The sequence below is a fragment of the Brachycentrus maculatus genome, unplaced genomic scaffold (assembly GCF_059751285.1).
Source record: "Brachycentrus maculatus isolate JH-2025_06_01 unplaced genomic scaffold, ASM5975128v1 h1tg000349l, whole genome shotgun sequence".
Lineage (NCBI taxonomy): Eukaryota > Metazoa > Arthropoda > Insecta > Trichoptera > Brachycentridae > Brachycentrus > Brachycentrus maculatus.
In genome coordinates, this window is record NW_028281098.1 from 851,875 (window position 1) to 872,087 (window position 20,213).

The 20,213-nt window shown below is 34.6% G+C and overlaps 1 protein-coding gene across 4 annotated transcripts in view; it reads right to left on the reverse strand.

Moving 5' to 3' along the window:
- sona (sol narae metalloprotease) overlaps positions 1-20,213 on the reverse strand; it is a 171,243-nt gene that overhangs the window by 48,912 nt on the left and 102,118 nt on the right. For all 4 annotated transcript variants that reach the window (XM_088269387.1, XM_088269388.1, XM_088269389.1 and 1 more), the window contains exons 5-7: positions 10,937-11,456; positions 1,465-1,594; positions 568-697 (exon numbers count right to left, since the gene is read on the reverse strand). In XM_088269387.1, the coding sequence (XP_088125513.1) occupies positions 568-697; positions 1,465-1,594; positions 10,937-11,456 (780 nt within the window). The remainder of the gene's footprint in view (positions 1-567; positions 698-1,464; positions 1,595-10,936; positions 11,457-20,213) is intronic.

Here is a 20,213-nt window from a genome sequence, read left to right on the forward strand (position 1 = left end):
ATTCTAATTTTAATTTATGAAATAAAAATAGAATCTTTAATTTTGACCGATATTTTTTATTTATAACCTGATCACCAAATGGTAGCCTTAAGGGACTCAAAGAGAAAAATGCAAAAGTAGAAATTAACAGTGTCTAAGTTACACAAGCTTATATGCAACTCCGAGTGGCATAGCCGTTGATGCTAATCTCGTTTTTCGCCTGATATTGCTCATCTATCACCTTTTCCGTTCAGCACAAATGCTCTTCCTGTATTCCACTCCTATATACAAGAATAAAGGGCGCAAGACTGATCACCTTGCTTCCATATTGATAAAGATTAAGCTAACAACGCATCAATCCGATTCAGTGCCCTATGCACCATCTGATCCCAAGTAGGGATCAAAAAAGTTGATGAATGCTAAATTACTAATTGGAGCATCGACAATATGCTCTAACAACACAGAGCTTAAAAATAGCCACCGACAGCTTAAACAACGTCTATACAAAGGTGAAACAGCTTTTCCAGGGAATATAGAGATAGGGAGAGCATTCATGAAATATTTATCAGGAATAATGATGAGGCTTACCCTGGAGACGATGATTCCTGCTATGGATATCCTTATCTTCGGTCCCTTCAGCTGCTTGTATCTGAGATCAACTCCGTTCCAAAACGAAACGAAGTAATTCTTGATATGGTCATTTCTTGATAAGTGTAACCTGAATACAAAACAAACGTATTAATAACATTATTTTTTATTGTCTCAAACACTTCATTCAACCTGAAGGCGATGTATCAAGATATACTATAAAAGTAGTCTGAATAAAAACTAATTCTTTTTATACGAAGGAAATATGGAAGTCCAGCCATTCACAAGACCATTATAACAAAAATAAAAATGATTGAGGTTTCTTTGACGCTTTGGGTATGGAAGATAGTCATAATCATAATCATAGATGGTTGTTGTGAACTCAATCACGGGATGACATGAGATCATGTAGTGTGTTGTTGATTTGTGTGTCGTATAACTGGGAGCTGTTTCCTTTTGACTTGTGCGAGTAATATAAAATTCAAATGTAAGGATTATTTTAGCTTAGTGTGGATTTTAAGAAATAAAACATTGTAAACTTTTTTTTGAATATTGAAAGCATTAACTTTGTGGATCATATTGATATATTATTTTGAGAAATAAAAAGACTTTGTTTTATGATCCACTCACATTTTTATTAACCAACTAGTTTCGACAATAACCTGTTGCCCTCTTCAGGGTTTAATTTATGACTTAACCACGAGTCTACTAAACTAAGAGTCATAAATTAAACCCTGAGGAGGGCAACAGGCTGTAGCCGAAACTAGTTAGTAAAAATATGAGTTGATCAAAAAACAAAGTCTTTTTATTTCTCAAAATAATATACATTGTGAACTATTTAGAATCGACAATTTTGCTATCGAATATCAAAATGAAAGTAAATTTAAATGTTCTTACTTGTATCCATCGTAGTCTACAACGACTAAGATTTCCGGATAGACTGTGTCTCCTTTTCTCCTCGATGTGTCGTAATAAGCTTGCCTCTTGCTCCTGAACCTCTTGTGGAGACGATCTGGCTCCATGAAAGCTAAAACAAAAAGGAAAATGGATTTTTAGCATCTTTTTCACATAAATGGATACAAAGTTATCTTTATGAAAGACAACAAACTCTCATTCATAGCTACAAGCCGCGAACTGTAGAAACAAATGATACCGTGGCCAGCTACCAAATATCATATTCGGTGTACCTCAGGGTACAGTTTTATGTCCCCTTCTTTTCTCATCTGTTTCAACGACTAATGAGGTATTTTCTACATAAATAGATATTTTTAATATGTAAAACCAAATTGCAAAAAAAAACATTATGAGAGTAAGTAAATTAATAAAATTTGCAAAAAATGTCAATAACAATATAAATGAATATTTCCAATACAATTTGCATTGATGGTTGACGCTGCTTAGCTTGCGTATTATTTTATAATGAACATATAAAAAACTAACTAACTAACTAACCATCACGCCGCTTCTCCGCAGGGGTAGGCAGAGAGAATAGAGCGCCACACCACTCTGTCCTTGCAAACATTCTTCGCCTCTTCCACGTTCATGCATCTCCTCGTACATACCCGCCGATTGTTACGACTCCTAACCTGACCACTTTCAAGTATTTGGCATATAAATTTAGTAAAATGATACTGTTCATAATAGGAGATCTCTCTAAATTTGATGCGCCTAGTTTTTTCTTTTCCCTAAACTTTCAACTGTTTTCACTGCTGGCAACATCCTAGAAAAGTCGACGTTATGTTAAATAACGTACCTCGTGTTCTCGCAAGTACATTGTAATAAATTACCCATTTAATGCACGTATGGTATAAGGACCATATTTGCTTAAAGATTATTTCAAATTCTAAATGCATCCGTTCGAATTCGCGATCTGAATTTGAAGTCTAAAGCGGGACGCACACAGCCAGCTTGGAACTTGATTTAAATAAAACCAAGAATGACACCGATTACTGCAGATTCAACCTGCACATATACTCCCGGACATAGATTTATTTATTTTTATTTTGATTACCATAAATGGTTAAGAATATTACTCCTAATAAGTTACTCTAGGTAACTAGAAAATGCTGAAATGCGAATGCTTAGATGGTCAGCTGGAGTGTCCCTTAGATACAAAATAAAGAATTCACATATTCGTGGAAGCCTGGATGTAACAGGCATCAATATAAAGGTATAGGAAAGTCAATTGAGATGGTATGGGCACATAGGACGCAGAGAACCTGAACCAATTGTGAACAAGGCAAATCGCAATGGATCTATCTCTAAAGACGTCTAGAGGAAGACCAAAAAATTGGACAGGGATGCTAGAGAAAGATAACTTGATTTGAAGGCATGGCCTACGTGACGTTGTATATCATAGAAGGACCTCCAACCTGAGGACGAGGAGAGCTGACCCCAACAGTCTAGAAAGACGATAAGTTGGGATGGAGCCAGGAAGAAAAAGAAGATAAATATCTAAGAATCCCATGATCATGTTGCATAGGAATATCTCATAAGGATTATTTCATTAAAATTAAACACTTGAATATACCACTTAAGTGGTATATTCAAGTGTTTAATTTTAATAAAATACTCATGTCATTCCACAAAGTTAATGCCGAATCAATAAATAATCTCATAAGGACATAAAAATTCGACTAATTAGAGAAGAATCATGGACAATAACAGCCCATGCAAGAAAAAGAATCGATGCTTTCAAGATGTGATGCTGTAGACAAACATTTTGAAGTACATCTCCATACATCGAGTACATCGTCATGACTGTCTTCAATATCACGTATGTTTCAAATTCCCTGAATAAACTGTGTGAAGCTAAATGCAATAATTTTAAACCAGAAAATATAAAATACGATACATTATTTATTGTTTTGGTATTAACTTTGTTGTAAGACATGTTACAATGATTAAAGAAAACACTTCGTTTTTTACCACTTGAGTTTTATTATAGACTACATGTTTCAGAAGTTAAACTTCCATCATTCAGGTCTGTATAATAACTGTTAATATATATGTGATTATACAGACCTGAATGATAGAAGTTTAACTTCTGAAACATGTAGTCTATAATAAAACTCAAGTGGTAAAAAACGAAGTGTTTTCTTTAATCATTGAAATACGATACAAGTAAAAATAAAGAAATGTTAAGGAAAATATATAAAATAAAATTATAAAAAAGTATTACAAATGAATTCAGAGTTAAACATGAATCGGGAGGTCTAAATCACGCTACATGATCGTATTTTAATTACCAAATCTTGCCATCAAAAAGGTCGGATATTAATTTAAATACTTTTTATTTTATTTCCACAGATGGTCCCAGACAGTTTGTCCCTCCAGCTCGAGGAATAAATTATAATCCACTCAACCTAAGTGATTCTGGTCACCGATCGATCGTTAATTACATTATTTTATGCTGTTTTAGAATACTAATAATAAATTTGCATTAAATTACTCCAAAACCCGGATTTTAGGCTTCCGAACGAGATATATGGAGTTGGTTTACACTATCAATCAGTATTACTCAAAGTGGACGATAACGCCCCCTTGTAAGCACTCTAGAAATTATCAAGAGGGTACAAGCAGCCCGAAAAATTACATATTTTTATTTTTATATATAATCAAATATTTATCTTCCTTCTCTCTTTTCTAATCTTCTTCTAAGCGTCAGGTCCCCTTGATGTCGACTATCACTGGAGAATAATTATCTTCGTCTTGGGCAGCTCTAAACAGCGCCTCGACGCTTTTGATCCCCGTCCAATCTCGTATATTCCGGAGCCAGGAGATCTGCCTCCTGCCCACACCTCGTGGACCCTCCACAAGGTGCAACAGCTCGTACTTGTCTCCTCTCAGCACATGCCCCTGATAGGACACCTTCCGGACCTTGATATCAGTCAGCAACTGTCTCTCTGCTCTTGCTCTTTGGAGCACATTTGCGTTGCCAAACATATCGGTCCATGAATTTAATAATATCAAATATTAACTAAATAAATAATTTCATAATTATAATGTATAAAGCGCCATTTTCGTAAAATACTACGTCAAGTATTCTTTCTATAAGAAAACATTCTGGCGATTTTATTTTAACCTTTGATGAGAATTTTTGATAGGGAGGCGTTTGTTTAAAATAAAGTTTGGGAACTAACTAACTAACCATCATGCTACTTCACCGCAATGGTAGGTAGAAAGAATAGAACGTCACATCAATCTGTCTTTGATAACATTCTTTTTCGCATCATCTACATTCATGTATCTCCTCATACATATCTGCCGATTATTCCAACGCCTGACCTGACCACTTTCAAGTATTTGAAATACTTGATCATGCCAAGTTTTTCTTGGTCTTCCAACTATTCACCTCATAAATTTGTTTCCCTGGTCTTTCTTTCTTCACTCATTCATTCCACATGTCAAAACCATCTCAACACACCTTTCTTAATTTGATTTAATGAACTGCCTCTCCCTGTAAAAGATGCATCTTCCGAGAAACGTCTGAATCATTCTTGAGTCTTTCCACAGTGAGTGTGTCACACAGACGTTAATATTTTTACAGCATAAATCATTGATTTAATTAATATTCCGACTCGAGATCGTGACCCTCTCGGCTACACTGGACACTTGCTGTAATACAAAACATTTATACTTAATAAAAGTCACGTTTTGGAATTGTTTAGCCTCATCTTCCCGTATGAAGTTGCTTCACGTGTTTCCTTATAAGTATTAACAATCCCATTTGTCGAATCCAAGTAAAAAAATCCCAAAATCTCACTTTAAGGCTTAGGAATCAAAACACAGAAACGCAAGATACTCGTATCAAAGAAAGTATGACATTTATTACACCAAAATATTAAGAAATTATTGCATTGTTAGTTCAATTAAATTATATTACATTAATTATATTACAATTATATTAACTTGAGATGAAACATTTAAGTTAATGTAATGGAAGATGGAAGTCTGAGTATTACAGGATTTACGCCCTGTATTTTGGCTGGTTTAAGCGATAACTTTATACACTTGTGTAACGTTCAAGCCAGTAACGCTTGAGCCAGCTAAATGCTAGTTCGTAAGCCCTGGGATGATCAGACTTCCATATTGACATATAGAAGTATATAACATTAACATTTAAAAACGATAGATTTGTAACCATCCGTAGGGTGAATAATCTAGTGTCCGATAAAATAAATAATTTAAAAAAATCATTATTGAATTGTGTGATTTATTTATATGGAAACGCGTTATTAAATTATCGCAAAGGGGTGAGTCGCAGGGCCTAAATTTAGGGCTCCTTCTTTTCAATAGTATTTTTTCGTAATTAAAATGTAACTTTGTTTTAAAATCACTTCACAATTTGAAGTGATTTTAAAACAAAGTTACATTTTAATTATATAATGGAAAATCACAAAGTTAGTGCTTCAAATATAAATTGTTTTTTTTTCGTCTTTATAAATAAAATATAATATTTTTAATATTATAAAGACATGTAATTATAAGATACTGATGAGATAATTATAAGATACTGATTTTCTTCATCTTTGATGAGATGTCAAAAAATAATATGAAAATAACTCCTGTAATTGGAGATAATCCAGATTTTGTGAACAAGTATTTGGACACACTCAAAATGTTGTAAATAAATTATCTGGTCAAATTATAAGCTTAATAATAAAAATGAAAATGGTATTTTCTGGCGTTTCTCATGTGTGTGATTATAATCCGGGATTCGGATCTCACATACTAATATAAGAGTTTCTGCTTAGTAAAAAGCTTCTTTACATCTCACCAATAGATGTCTCTAGTGAAGTTTTAGTGATTCATGAACAAGGTTTCTAAACACGTGTGTAAAGTGATCACTTAAACCAGCCTATCACGGTCGTAAGCCCCGTAAATGCCCAGACTTCCTTATTTTTCTTCATCTTTGATGAGATGTCAAAAAAAATAAAATAATAATATAAGATACTGATATTTTAGTGTGAACGATTCCTTTTTTACAAATAAACTTTTACGTAATCTCTGTTTATTGCGTTTAAATTGTACTGTTTTATGTCAACAATTCTCAACATACAAATGGTTATGTTGCCATGCTGTTTTCCCATGAAATCGTTGTTTATCTATGCAATATCTCTGTTAATCTATAAACTTATCAATGAAAATGCTTTTTAAACGTTTCGCAGGATTCTATGGTATATTGTTTACGAAGTAATGTATTCATTTATTCAATAAATATCGCCTTACGCCTACAATGGCCGAGTGACAATAGAGTCATATTTTCCATTAAGATGCGCGAGATAACGATCTGGAAGTGGTTTACTGACACGTGGAAAACGCTTATTATTTTAATGGAAACAAAATTGACAACGAAGACAACTAAGGCCTCGTGTAAAGTATTACTTACATCAAACATAACAATATAATAATATGTATATCACAAAACTATAGTACTTAAGAAGACTTGAATCCACGAAACCATGAAACGAGAAGATCTACTGATGGGTATGTGTATTGGAGACTTGAAATCATGCAACCAGAAGAGTTATTGATAGAATTGTGTATTGGAGACTTGAAACCGAGAAACTTTTGCTGAGCAAGTAAATAATTGTAATATTTTAAATTTTACTAGTAGGAAACATGAAAAAAACAGTTTTTAAAATTAAATCCATGGAAGATACAAAACCCATCTCTAATGGCTGAAAATATTACGACACATCTGAATGATGGACCATTCTTAGTCAATATGCCAACTATGTATCTGTAAGCTTCGAAAGCAAATTACTCCACCTGGTCGATTGTGGCCAACGCGAGGCCGTATTATAGACACTTTCCATTAATGTATAAATGTTTCCAAGCTTCTCACCAATCAACCATCTTCTTAAGATATGTCCTCATGAACACGGAAAGGATGAAAAACTACAAGAGATAGTCAATCTTGGTCTTGCGTTGATCGTCCGACCATGGCCTGCTAAAGCAAGGATACCCGATGGATTTCCTGATATGAGCATCCAAAATATGTGACACAAATTCAATAGCTTAAGTAAGATTTAGTAGAAGATTAAGACTTGATGGAGTGACTGTATCAAGGATACCTCGAGATCAAGGATGAAAAACGTCTTATAGTTTATAATCTTTTATTCGACTTCGTTATGCAAGAGGCGATGCAGTTTGATGGTCAGAAGCGGTAAAGATTTTTTTGTGATCTGTCATCATGGGCATCAATGACCATTGTGGTCACGACATATATTCATGATGTTAAAATCATAGAAATACAGAAATCATTGGACCATTGTGTACTGCTAAATACAGTAGCAGAATAGAATAATTATGAGCAAATAAATATCCATATCACGAATCTTGTATGTGACGAGATTTCGAATCGGTTTAAGACTCGTAGTCCTGCTAGCAAAGATTCTGTTGTGGCTCAGCAATTAATCTGTTCCGAGATGCTCTGCACAGCAATCCATGGAAAGATCCATGCTTGGTTTTAGCCTGATGGATAAAGTAAAAAGTGAAGATATCAGGAACAGAACCAAAAAAGAGGATACCATGGATCGCGCGGCAAGACTCAAGTGGCAATGGACAGGACATGTTTCAAGGCAATACTTCACAAGATGAACCGCTAAAATTTTAAGATGGAGACAAAGATGTGCAGAGTTCTCAAAAAATGATCACTAGATCAAACACGCAGAAACACATTAAACAAAAACCTTTAAACCACGTTGATTTAAAGGAACTCATTCTTCAAAGGAATCAAAGGAAAGGAAAGAAGGAGCATTTTGCAATAAAGCATTATTACCCTACTCGAATTATTTATAATTCAACCCTTATTTGCACCCAATAATGTATAGGGGGCACTTATATTGACGCAGTGTCATCTTGATCGTTACTTACAGGAAGACGTAAAGAAGGTGGTCAATTCTGCGCTTCAGGTACCAGTCAAGAGTGATATTAAATAAATATTATAGCAAAAAATCACTTCTTGTTCCTAGCTTCATCTCAACTTATTGTCTTTGTATGTAGACTGTTAGGATCAGCTCTCCTCGTCCTCAGGTTGTAGGTCCTTTATCATACACAATGTCACCTAGGCCATGCCTTCGAAGCATGTTATCTTTCGCAGTGAAAAGTCTATAAAGTATTATTTATAATAGAACCCTTGGGAATCAAATCTGGGTACTGTAGCAAAACGCGCAAACCATTAAGCTACGGATGTTTTTTTTAAATAGCCGAGGATAATTCGTACCAAAGAAACGACTGGTAGACCTTTTGGTGTCTTTATTAATTATGATAATCGATGTTAAAATTTCTTAGGAAAACGATTCGAATTCCAGTCAGGTACACATTCTTGCTCACGGTAGACAATTAAGATAGGCTCTTAGTAGAAATAATTTATACCGTATGCCAGACGCGTTCCGTCCATACACGCTGTGGATGCGGCGTATCCTTTTAAATTTTTGCAAGCACAACTAACTATCAATCAAAACTGCATCTTAATGATTCACAGTTACAATGACCTTAAATAAAGAAAAGATTCCTAAATTGATATCAATTCTAAAAATCGAAAAATAAAATGATATCGCGGTCATACCGTTTACAAAACCTTGTTTTGTTTAATCTATCATCAGATCTGTATGATGTAACGCAAGTCCTTCAAATGTTTGAATAATCCAACCATTCTTTAACGATACAGTTAAAAAAAACATTTTTTGTTGATATTTTGTGGCTCGAATGCGGACACCTCAGTAACCAAAAAGCGCTGTGTCAGAAATGAAGACTCTAAGAAGTATATCTGGCAAGAGTCTACGAGATAGAATGAGGAACACCAGGATAAGGGAAATATGCGAGATGGAAGATGTCGTTAGGTGGGGAAGGCAACGAAGGAGACAATGGTATGCGCATGTGAGGAGAATGGAACCATCCAGACTCCCCCACATTGCGTTGCACCGCCAACCCCAAAGCAGAGATGGATTGACAGCTGGGAATCGACAACGCAGGAGGCTTATCCCTCTTGAAAAAAGGCCACGCTGCCTATACCAAGAAGAAGAGGACTTTGTGGCACATTTTATAAACTTTATAAGATATGTAAATATAGGCAATGCATGCTTCGTCATTAACAATTTTTGTTTTTGATACTATTGTCCAACTGGTTTCGACAAGATCCTTTGTCTTATTCGGGGATGGATACGTTCTTATGTATGTATCCAATCCAGAATAAATAAATAAAAAAATTGTTCAAATATATTTTTATTTCGATGCTAGCAGTAAGAAAAATAAAAGTTAAAATAAAAGAAGCATATTGGAATCTTTCAAGTATACGACAGTAAAGATTTTATCATCATATCCCTTGAAGATTCCAGTACTTGCATGTATACTTTACAACAATATAAAACAATTTAATTTTGCTGTTCAACATTAGCAGACCTATGAATTAACACTCTCGGAACAAAATGTGGTACAAGGTTTATAAGCCAAGATTGAGTTACAAGGGTATAGAACAGGAAAATCGTTTGTACTTTAACATCGAGTAATAACCTATAATCAAGTTATCACAACAGATGAAGAGGTATCTAATTTACAGTGGTTAATTTTAAATAACTCTATATGAATAATTTTTAAAATACCTTCAACAATTATTGCTGCCCTCGTATATCCATCGAATAGCTAATACAATTACCTATTTTATATCTTAACGTAGATGAAGAAGAATACGGAGTCTGGGTATTTACAGGAGTTACGATTTTCTTTTGACTGGTTTAAGTGATCATTTTATACACTGTGTTACATTCGCCACTTTACCTTTGATTGACAACTTCAATACTTAAATTTAAAATATAATATTTATGTTTCAATTGAAAATATATTTATGCTTTTTATTTGGTGGCATCTATGGTTAAAATTTTGTGTTTTTATCAGCAAACATCTTCATGAAATGTATGTAAGATTTAAAAAAAAACATATTTCTTATACTATCCCTAGTATTTCTTATGCTACCTAAGAAATTATTTTAAAAAAAAATAGATCAGTTTTTAAATTGATACTATAATAATAAAATCTTGAAAATACCCTACAGATGCAAAGAGACAATCAAAATCAGCAAGTGAACAGATGTGTGAATGTAACAGACATAAAAATTGTTTGACCTGCCTTTCTGTATACAAAATAAATATGCGATCATGTAAACAAGTCCCGACAAGATATAGAAATGCCATCAAGAGTGGCACAGGACTTTCATGGAATGCTTGAGGATAGCAAAGCTTGATTTCAAATAGAACAGGCTATCTTTAACGCATGTGATAAAGGAAAACACCAACATCTTCAATTACAAATAACCGGATTCAAATAAGAAAATAAAAATCGTTGAAAGTGTTGACAAAAAACTTACCATAGTCACCATCATGGGTGTCGGAGGTAAGGTCTCTTTTGTATATGACGTGTTTAGCTCCAGAAAGAGCTTCAATCAGCTGTTTTCTCATATCAGCCACAGACATGGTACTATCAGCAACACTTTCTTCTTCGACTTCTTTGACTGTTTCACCCCTCAATCTCCTACTTTCTTCCTTGGCCCCTTCATCGTCATAAATCACATCTTCACTAAAGTTCATCTTGTTGATAGTTTCTGTCGTTTCACTTTCTTGGTCTGTGACGGCTTCGGCAGCTTGAATGATCTCGGCTATGTTCCTCTCTGGTCCTCTGTTAGGACTGGCGAGATTTTTCTTGGAGACTGAGCTCTTGATGGGGAGTCCAGTGTCGATGGACACCATGTCGTCTTGGTTGGGGTCCATGAACATTTCATCGTCTTGTTCTGGAGCGACGGTTCTTCTGAACGCTGGAGGTTTCTGGGGAACGGGAGACAGCGTTGCAGGAAGAGGTTTGATGACCATGTCGTGTCCAATTGTTCCTTCCTGAAAAACGAAGAAAAACATACGTTATGATCATCATAAATAAAGGAATAAAATAAATGAATGGGTAAATGATCAAGAGTACAGAATACAGTAAAAACTGAGAAACCGTTTTTATTTTTAAATTTTCTTTTTCAATGAGTATATAAAAATGTTATGTTAGAAAAACGTAAATAAAAAATTCCACCGATAAGACACATATCGCTCACTCCTTTCAAGAACGTCATAAATAAAAAATCGTCAATAATCAGTTGTGCATGTTTTCGGAATGCCCAGAAAATGTACTATATCCCAGCAAAACAGGCATATTTTTAACTTAATATTTACCTATTATTTTTTGACATCTCATCAAAGATGAAGAAGAATATGGAAGTCTGGGCATTTACGGGTCTGACGACCGTCATAGGCTGGTTTAAGTGATCACTTTACACACTGTAACATTCACCAATTCTACCCATTATTGACAACCACACTATTCAAATTCTTGGAAGTTCTATATATATGAACCAATTTAGAAACCTTGTTCTTGAATCACTATTGATAACCACACTACTCAAATTCTTGGAAGTTCTTTTATATTTACCAGCTACAGGGCAAAAAGTGTTGTTTTTGCATTTTGAAGAAAAGGTATTGTTGAATTATTTTTTAAAAATACTTAATATTTTTCGAATGGAGAAAAAACCTTCAGGTTTTACTTAAAAAAATCTGTTGCATAGTAAAAGTTCAATAAGTGGCTGAATATTTATTTTTAATACATTGTATTATATTTTTAAACTTTAAAAACGTTCTCCTGAAAAATCAAGTTTTTTGATTTATGACGTTCTTGAAAGGAGTGAGCGATATGGTGGCTTGGTGGGGATCAACAAAAAAATGTTTATGAATCTATAAATGAATTTGTTATTTCCAAAACCTCTAAATTATGTAATGAGTTGACTTTTTTTAAATTTATTAGAATGCCAAAAAGATGTACTTAGAAAAGTAATCGAAATTAAACAGGTTAAAAAAAGATTTTCTGTTTATTTAAAATTTTACAAAAATATTTGTTTTTTAAATATTTTTAAAAACACAAGATCGTAAGAAACTAGCTACAATATCTTACGCAAAACAGAATCGTAATTTTAGTTATCACTTTTACAATTTATATTTTACTAATGGTGTTTACACTCTGATAAATTCCGACGTAAAACATTACGTTGCATAATGGCAGCACTGCAATGAAAATTAAAAAAGAACTGTTTAGGTACCCGGAAGTGTTGTATTATTTATTATATATATATATATAAAAAGATTAATCCATTTATTTTTTACTGTGTATAATGTGACGTGAAAGAAAATTAAAGTGAAATGTGAAACCGGTATAGCTCATAACATCGACAAGTCTTACTTTTTCCATAAAAAATGCAGGAAAGTAACATTTCAAAAGTCATATTGACTTCGCGTCAACTTGATAACGTTATGATAGAAATATGAAAAAAAAAAACAATTCGTATTATCACTTTACAAATTTCAAAATACAGGGTGCCACAAAATTATTCACCCTATCAAGAAATGTTGTAATTTTTGCAAATCATTTTTTTTATTTTTTGTCAATCATATTTGACATTTCGCTCACTTTCGACTCACGAACGTCATAAATAAAAAAAAACTTGATTTATCAGGAGAACGTTATCAAAGTTTAAAAACATAATACAATGTATTAAAAATAAATATCAAGCCGCTTATTGAACTTTTTACTGTGCAACAGATCTTTTTAGGTAAAACCTGAAGGTTTTTCCTCCATTTGAAAAATATTTAGTATGTTTAAAAAAACAATTAAACAATACCTTTTCTTCAAATTGCAAAAAACAACACTTTTTGCCCTGTAGCGGGTAAATATTAAGTTAAAAGTATGCCGCTTTTGCTGGGATATAGTACATTTTATGGGCATTCCGAAAACTACTGAAAATTGACGATTTTTGATTTATGACGTTCTTGAAAGGAGTGAGCGATTTGTGTACTAGACAGGTTCAGGGTTTCGCAATAATAATCATCCAATTTTATCATTGAATTCCCTTTTTACAGAATATAAAAATATAATTTCGAATAATGAAAATCTTTATTCGGATATTAACATTTTTTTAAGTGAAAAAGATGATATTCATCAAGGAGCTGCCGCCAGTATTGATACACATTTGTGCCTGTTTTCATCAAACTGTTTGTATACTGCAGTTGCCTAGTTCACAAATCGCTCACTCCTTTCAAGAACGTCATAAATCAAAAATTGACAATTTTCAGTTGTGTATGTTTTCCGAATACCTACAAAATGTACTATATCCCAGCAAAAGAGGCATATTTTTAACTTAATATTTACTTGCTATAGGGCAGAAAGTGTTGTTTTTGCATTTTGAAGAAAAGGTATTGTTTAATTATTTTTTTAAACATACTAAATATTTTTCAAATGGAGACAAAACCGTCATGTTTTACCTAAAAAGATCTGTTGCCCAGTAAAAAGTTCAAGAAGAGGCTTGATATTTATTTTTAATACATTGTAATATATTTTTAAACTTTAAAAACGTTCTCCTGAAAAATCAAGTTTTTTGATTTATGACGTTCTTGAAAGGAGTGAGTGAAATCTCAAATATGATTGACGTACGACGCCATTTGGAAAAAAATATAACATCTTCCGATCGGGTGATATTTTTTTTGCCACACTGTATAAAAGCTGTGTATTAAATAAATATAATGGATAATTCGTAGAATTTTGACATGGAACCTAACCTTATATCGTCCATTATATTTGTGTTTATTTTACTCCTAATACACGAATCAATGATATTTTTTTAAAAGAAAAATATTTGTGTTTTTATTATTTACAATACTTAAATTTCATACTATTTCTGTGAGCCTAAGCGGCTCATTATTAGAAATAGGTATCAAATTGTGGTAGAGTGGGTTCCAACCGACAAAACCCTGACTTAAGAGTCCGCGACACTAACAATTTATAAATCAATCATTTGATCAATTTACAAGAAGAAATCTCTATCATTCATCCAAAGTGCAATCCAGTGCATTGACAAAATTCTTTATATGTTCATACGAATAAAATATTGCAAACGTTTTTCTACAATATCGCGTTTTTACTCCTTTCAATTTTCTCAATCGGCACGTTTTTCATGTCGAGTTATCATTCAACAACGTCTTCAACGAGTCCCAATTACTGTGGGAGTGTGTGACAAGTTAGCGTGCAGAGTACAGGGTACCTACACAATACAGAAAAGCCTTGGCATCATATTGTTTAACCGCAAAATGGACGCTGGAAGGGAATTTTCTCTCGGCTACTGTGTGTGCAGAATGGAAATACGTGCAAGTCGAGTTACGTCTGAATTGCGTACAACACGATAATGGCGGGTCGGATGACGTGTGGCCAAGATTTTCAATAAACGGACAACATACTGTTAATTGATCACTTTACACACGTGCAACATTCACCATTCTACCCATGATTGACAACCACACTACTCAAATTTTCGACATATCGTAGCCGTACAGGAGAAAGTGACCAACTAACAAAACATAAAATGTTCACAAGGGCCATTTAAGTCACTTTTGCTTGGCAAGAAAATAAACATCAATGCAGTAAGTCATTTTTAACAAGTCAATACATTATACTTCCAAGTTTTAAATCACTTTGGGATTTTTTCAGGGCAATAATAAGCTAGTTAGATATCAAATAGTCAATGATCACGTTTTTATAAAAAATGCACTTGGTCACTTTCTCCTGTATGACTACGATATGTTATATGAACATTCTAATGACGCTCCATGATTGAGTTCACAACATGAATGTTACACGTTTATAGAGTGAATATTTAACCAGTTTATGACATAGTATATAAGAGTGAAAAAATCACTTATAAATAAATATTTGACCCCCACTGGGAATCGAACCTGGGACCTCCAGTACGGCAGCCAAGCGTGCTGACCATTCGGCGACCACGGAGGCGGACAAGGACTTGTAACTATTGTATATTAAACAATAATAAAATAAATAGTAAAATTCTTAAGCATCGCTTGAAAAACCTGCCCATCGGACCTCGGTCTCGCTGGTTTCACTCAGAAATGACTCAAATCAGCCTCTGAGTTGGAGGAATTGTGAATGTGTGGCGGAAAATGTGGCCACTTTGATTCCTATCAATCATACATTACCGACTCCATGTTTCCATTCCATTATCCGCGATACTAACCCAATCTTCTACTGGTTTCATTGTTACACTCCAAGGATTCGGCACCGATTTACCTCCATTTCGCATACTTTGTATTTGAAAGTATTCATTACTGCTCCCATACAAATACGAGCGTAGCATAAGTGTATGGTATGGAAAAACGGTATTATGGTAAAAGTTGAAATAATCCATTGTTTCTTCTTTATAACAATAAATTTGTAAATTTATAAAAACATATTTATGAAAAAAAGTTTTATTAATTTATCATAAAGGAGTTATTTTATTTTTTTATTATAACCCTTATCCGCACCTAATGGTGCATAGGGCACTGCATCAAATTGACGCAGTGTTATCTTGATCATTACTTACATGAAGGCAAGGTGATCACTCTTGAGCTTCAGGAACCAGTCCAGGGTAATATTAAATAAATATTACAGTGTTAAATCACTAATATTTTTTTTCACCCCCCCTGGGAATCGAACCCGGGACCTCCAGCACGGTAGCTAAACACGCTGACCATTACACCACGGAGGCGGACAAGGAGTTATTTTATATAATTGATATTTGAAGGACTGACTTTGTGATTTTCCATTTAACTAACTAAGCGTCACGCCGCTTCCCCGCAGGGGTAGGCAGAGATAATAGAACGCCACACCACTCTGTCTTTGCAAACATTCTTCGCCTCTTCCACGTTCATGCATCTCCTCATACATACCCGCCGATTATTACGACTCCTAACTTGACCGCTTTCAAGTATTTGGCATACTTGATCGTGCCATGTTTTTCTCGGTCTTCCTCTGCTTCTTTTCCCAATAACATTCACCTTGTAAATTTGTTTTACCGTTATTTCCTCACTCATTCGTTCTACATGACCAAACCATCTCAACACACCTATCTTAATTTCATCGATAATGCTTATCTCAGCTTTGCATTCCTTCCTTATTTCACTATTCGCACATCTATCATACATCGTTTTGTCGCACATTCTTCTGAGAGATCGCATTTCGACTGCATTCAGTCTACTTTCATCCTTCGTTTGCCAACTCCATGTTTCACTTCCATACATTAGAGTTGGAACCCGGACTCCGTTGTGCACTGTCAGTTTAGCTTCCGCTGATAGGTTTTTATTTGCTATAACTAATTTCAGTGCACCATTCACTTTGTCCCCAGCAATTCACTCTCCTTTCTATGTCTTTATCAATCTTTCCATCCCTAGAAAACATACTACCCAAATACACGAATTATAACATTTAACATTTAATTGGTAAACACCGCAAATTATTAATTCATATTGTGACACGTGTTTCGATGCACTTTACATCATTATCAAATATGGAGTTTGATAATGATGTGAGTGGATCGAAACACGTGTCGCCATAGCGTTTTACAATTAGTGGTATTCATCATATGCTTTTAAAATAGTATTTTTTTACAATCCTTACAATTTATACTATCGGACACTGGATTTTTAACCTAACGTATAGACTAGACAGCCAAATGCCAGGTCGTAAGCCCTAAAATACTCAAACTTCTATGTTATTTCGTATAATATTATACAACTTATATAGGGTTATCCAATAACAGGTTTCATTTTGATATTTGAAAAAAAAAACTAGTATATTTTAAGATAAATCAATGAATTTTCATTGCATAACTAACCATCACACCGCATCTCCGCAGGGGTAGGCAGAGAGAATCGAACGCCACACCACTTTGTCTTTTCAAACATTCTTCGCCTCTTCTACATTCATGCATCTCCTCATACATACCCGACGATTATTACGACTCCTAGCCCGGCCGCTTTCAAGTATTTGACATACATGATTGTGCCAGGTTTTCATCGGTCTTCTTCTGCTTCTTTTTCCAACTACATTCGCCTCATAAATTTGTTTAACCGTTCTTTCCTCACTCATAGGTTCCACATGTCCAAACCATCTCAATACAACTTATACTGAAACTAAATTACTAACTAATCATCACTCTGGTTCCCCGCAGTGATAGGCAGAGATGATACACTCTCTCTGCCCACTCCTACGGGGAAACGTTGTAATAGTTAGCCAGTAAGTTAGTTTAAAGACAAAAACTGCAATTTGAGACAATTATTTCCTCTAATCATGACATTTCTGTAATCATTTTTTAGTTAGCGCAGAGCCATTATTCAACGATTATAGAATTTTAAAAATTCGTGTGATTGCTATTATTACAACTGCGCATTTTTTCAATATCCGCGCAAATCTTTGACATCAAACCTTGACCTAGATCACATTTTAATATTTTATCCCACACGACATCTCTACGCCAATTTGAACAGCGATTATCCTTGAAGACGCCTTGATGACAAGTTGAGAAAAACAATCCACTGTGCAGTCAAAATTTAGCAAATTAGACAGTGAATCATTATGCTGGATGCTGTGTATCCAAAGGAAATGCCTTGAAGTAAAAAATATTATTCAATTTTTTTTTATACATTTGATGAGTTGTTTGTCTGTGGTGAAGATAATGAGGAAAGGTTATTTGTTCAAGTTTATAAATTAGCAATTGGAAATACCTGATACTCGTCGAAAATTAATGCAGGGTATAAAATGCGAACAAATTAACATAGTAATAAATTAGAAGTTTGCTATCTAAAGATGGAATGATTGATGAAGATATAGTAAGGAATGCTGGGAATAGTGTGGATGGTGCACTAAAAGCAGTTATAGCAAGTAAAGCCTATCAGTGAAAGCTAAACTGGCAATAGATAACGAATTCCTGGTGCTTACCGTAACGTATGAAGGTGAAGCATGGAGTTGGCAAAAAAGGATGAACGTAAACTGAATGCAGTCGAAATGCAATGTCTCAGTGTGGCAAAACCATGAATGATACCATAGATGTTCGAATGGTGATTTTTTTTAGATGGGAATTGCATTCATTGCTAATTATGTACAAGGTTTATAGATCATTTAGTGGATTTTTGTTTCTTCTAACTAAATAAAGATGTTTTTTATTTGAATAGTGTTGGGAACAGGAGGGATAATCTAGTGTGGGCCAATCAGGAACTTGTCAGCATTTGCTCATTGCTGGGAGGAAACTACGTTGCACTCCTCAGGAGAAGCCGGACTGCTGACTGTCATCAGCAGACCTTTCGTTCCACTAGAAGAGGGTTTGGAATTTTGTGTCCCAGGTTGGTTTATTACCAACGTCCTCACTTTAAAAAAAATCATGTATGGTGAAATAAGGCTTACTCTAATTGAACAAACGTGAGATTCTTAAATAGTTCATTCATCGCTTTATACACGTGTAACATTTGACCCATGATTGACACTTTGCTCAAATTTTTGGAACTCATACGTATATCGTATAATTCTCACGTCATTTCATGTGTGAGTTTGCGGTAGAATCTATGGTTGATGTGAGAGAGTTTTTTTTTTAGCAGAGACTCTTTTATTTATATCTATGCAAAATCTCAACCGGATGATTTAACATAGGTACTCTGAGAGACGCCTGAAAACATACATCTTCTTCCTCTAACCTTTATTCGCACCCAATGTTGCATAGGGCACTGCATCGTATTGACGCAGTGTTATCTTGATTGTTAACACATGAAGGAAAGGTGATCAGCCCATCCGCTTCAGGTACTAGTCCAGGGTAAATTTAGATAAATATTACAGTTTAAAATCACAAATATTCATTTTCACCCCTCCTCTAGGGGAATTAAACCCGGGACCTCCAGTACGGTAGCTAAACACGTTAAATATTATGCCACGGAGGCAAAAAAATAAAAACATAAATACAGTTTCTTTACTTTTTTATTTTGCTTTTTGATCACCTTCCGGTCGGAATCCTTCGTCCCATTGACCGCATTCTCGCTAGGTTCAACACATCGAGCATGTGGCTCGGCCAGAGTTAGCAAGGCGTCTGGCTGCCACTGTTACATAACCTGGCCACGCGATGAGCGCTCGTGTGGCCGGACGTCCGCCGCCTCGCCACCAGATGTGAGGCAACCAAAACTGTCGCCGACACCACCAAGTCGCGACACTTTGTTGCGCAAGAATTACTCAGGAAGTGGACAGTGGCGATTACAGAGATTTATTGTTAAATTCAAAAGGTAAAATTTAATTTTCAATTTAAAAAAATATGACCAAGTATCACCTTTTCGCACGGGACTAAAATGGATTCAACCAGCGCATAAATCTTCAATCTCTCACGCTACTTTATAATATTCTTCACAATCCCAATGCACCTAAATATCTTGTTGGAAATTTTATATACCTCTCAGATCATCTTCTATCACTTTGTTCTACCCAAGAAAGAACACTTTCCATTCCTCACCATAACACACCATTCTTCAGTACTTCCTTCTCTGTCCAAGCGGCCAGACTATGGAATAAATTACCTCTCCGTGTAAACAAATGCACCTTCTGTAATAACTTTTGCACATTTTCCACTAAGGGCATAAATATAATGTAACAATATTTCACAAAGTGTCACTTTAAATGTAATTCAAAATAAAATATACATTACGCTCGCGTTGAAGAACCCATAAACCACAGCGCCCTGCAGAAAACATGGTGCGTTT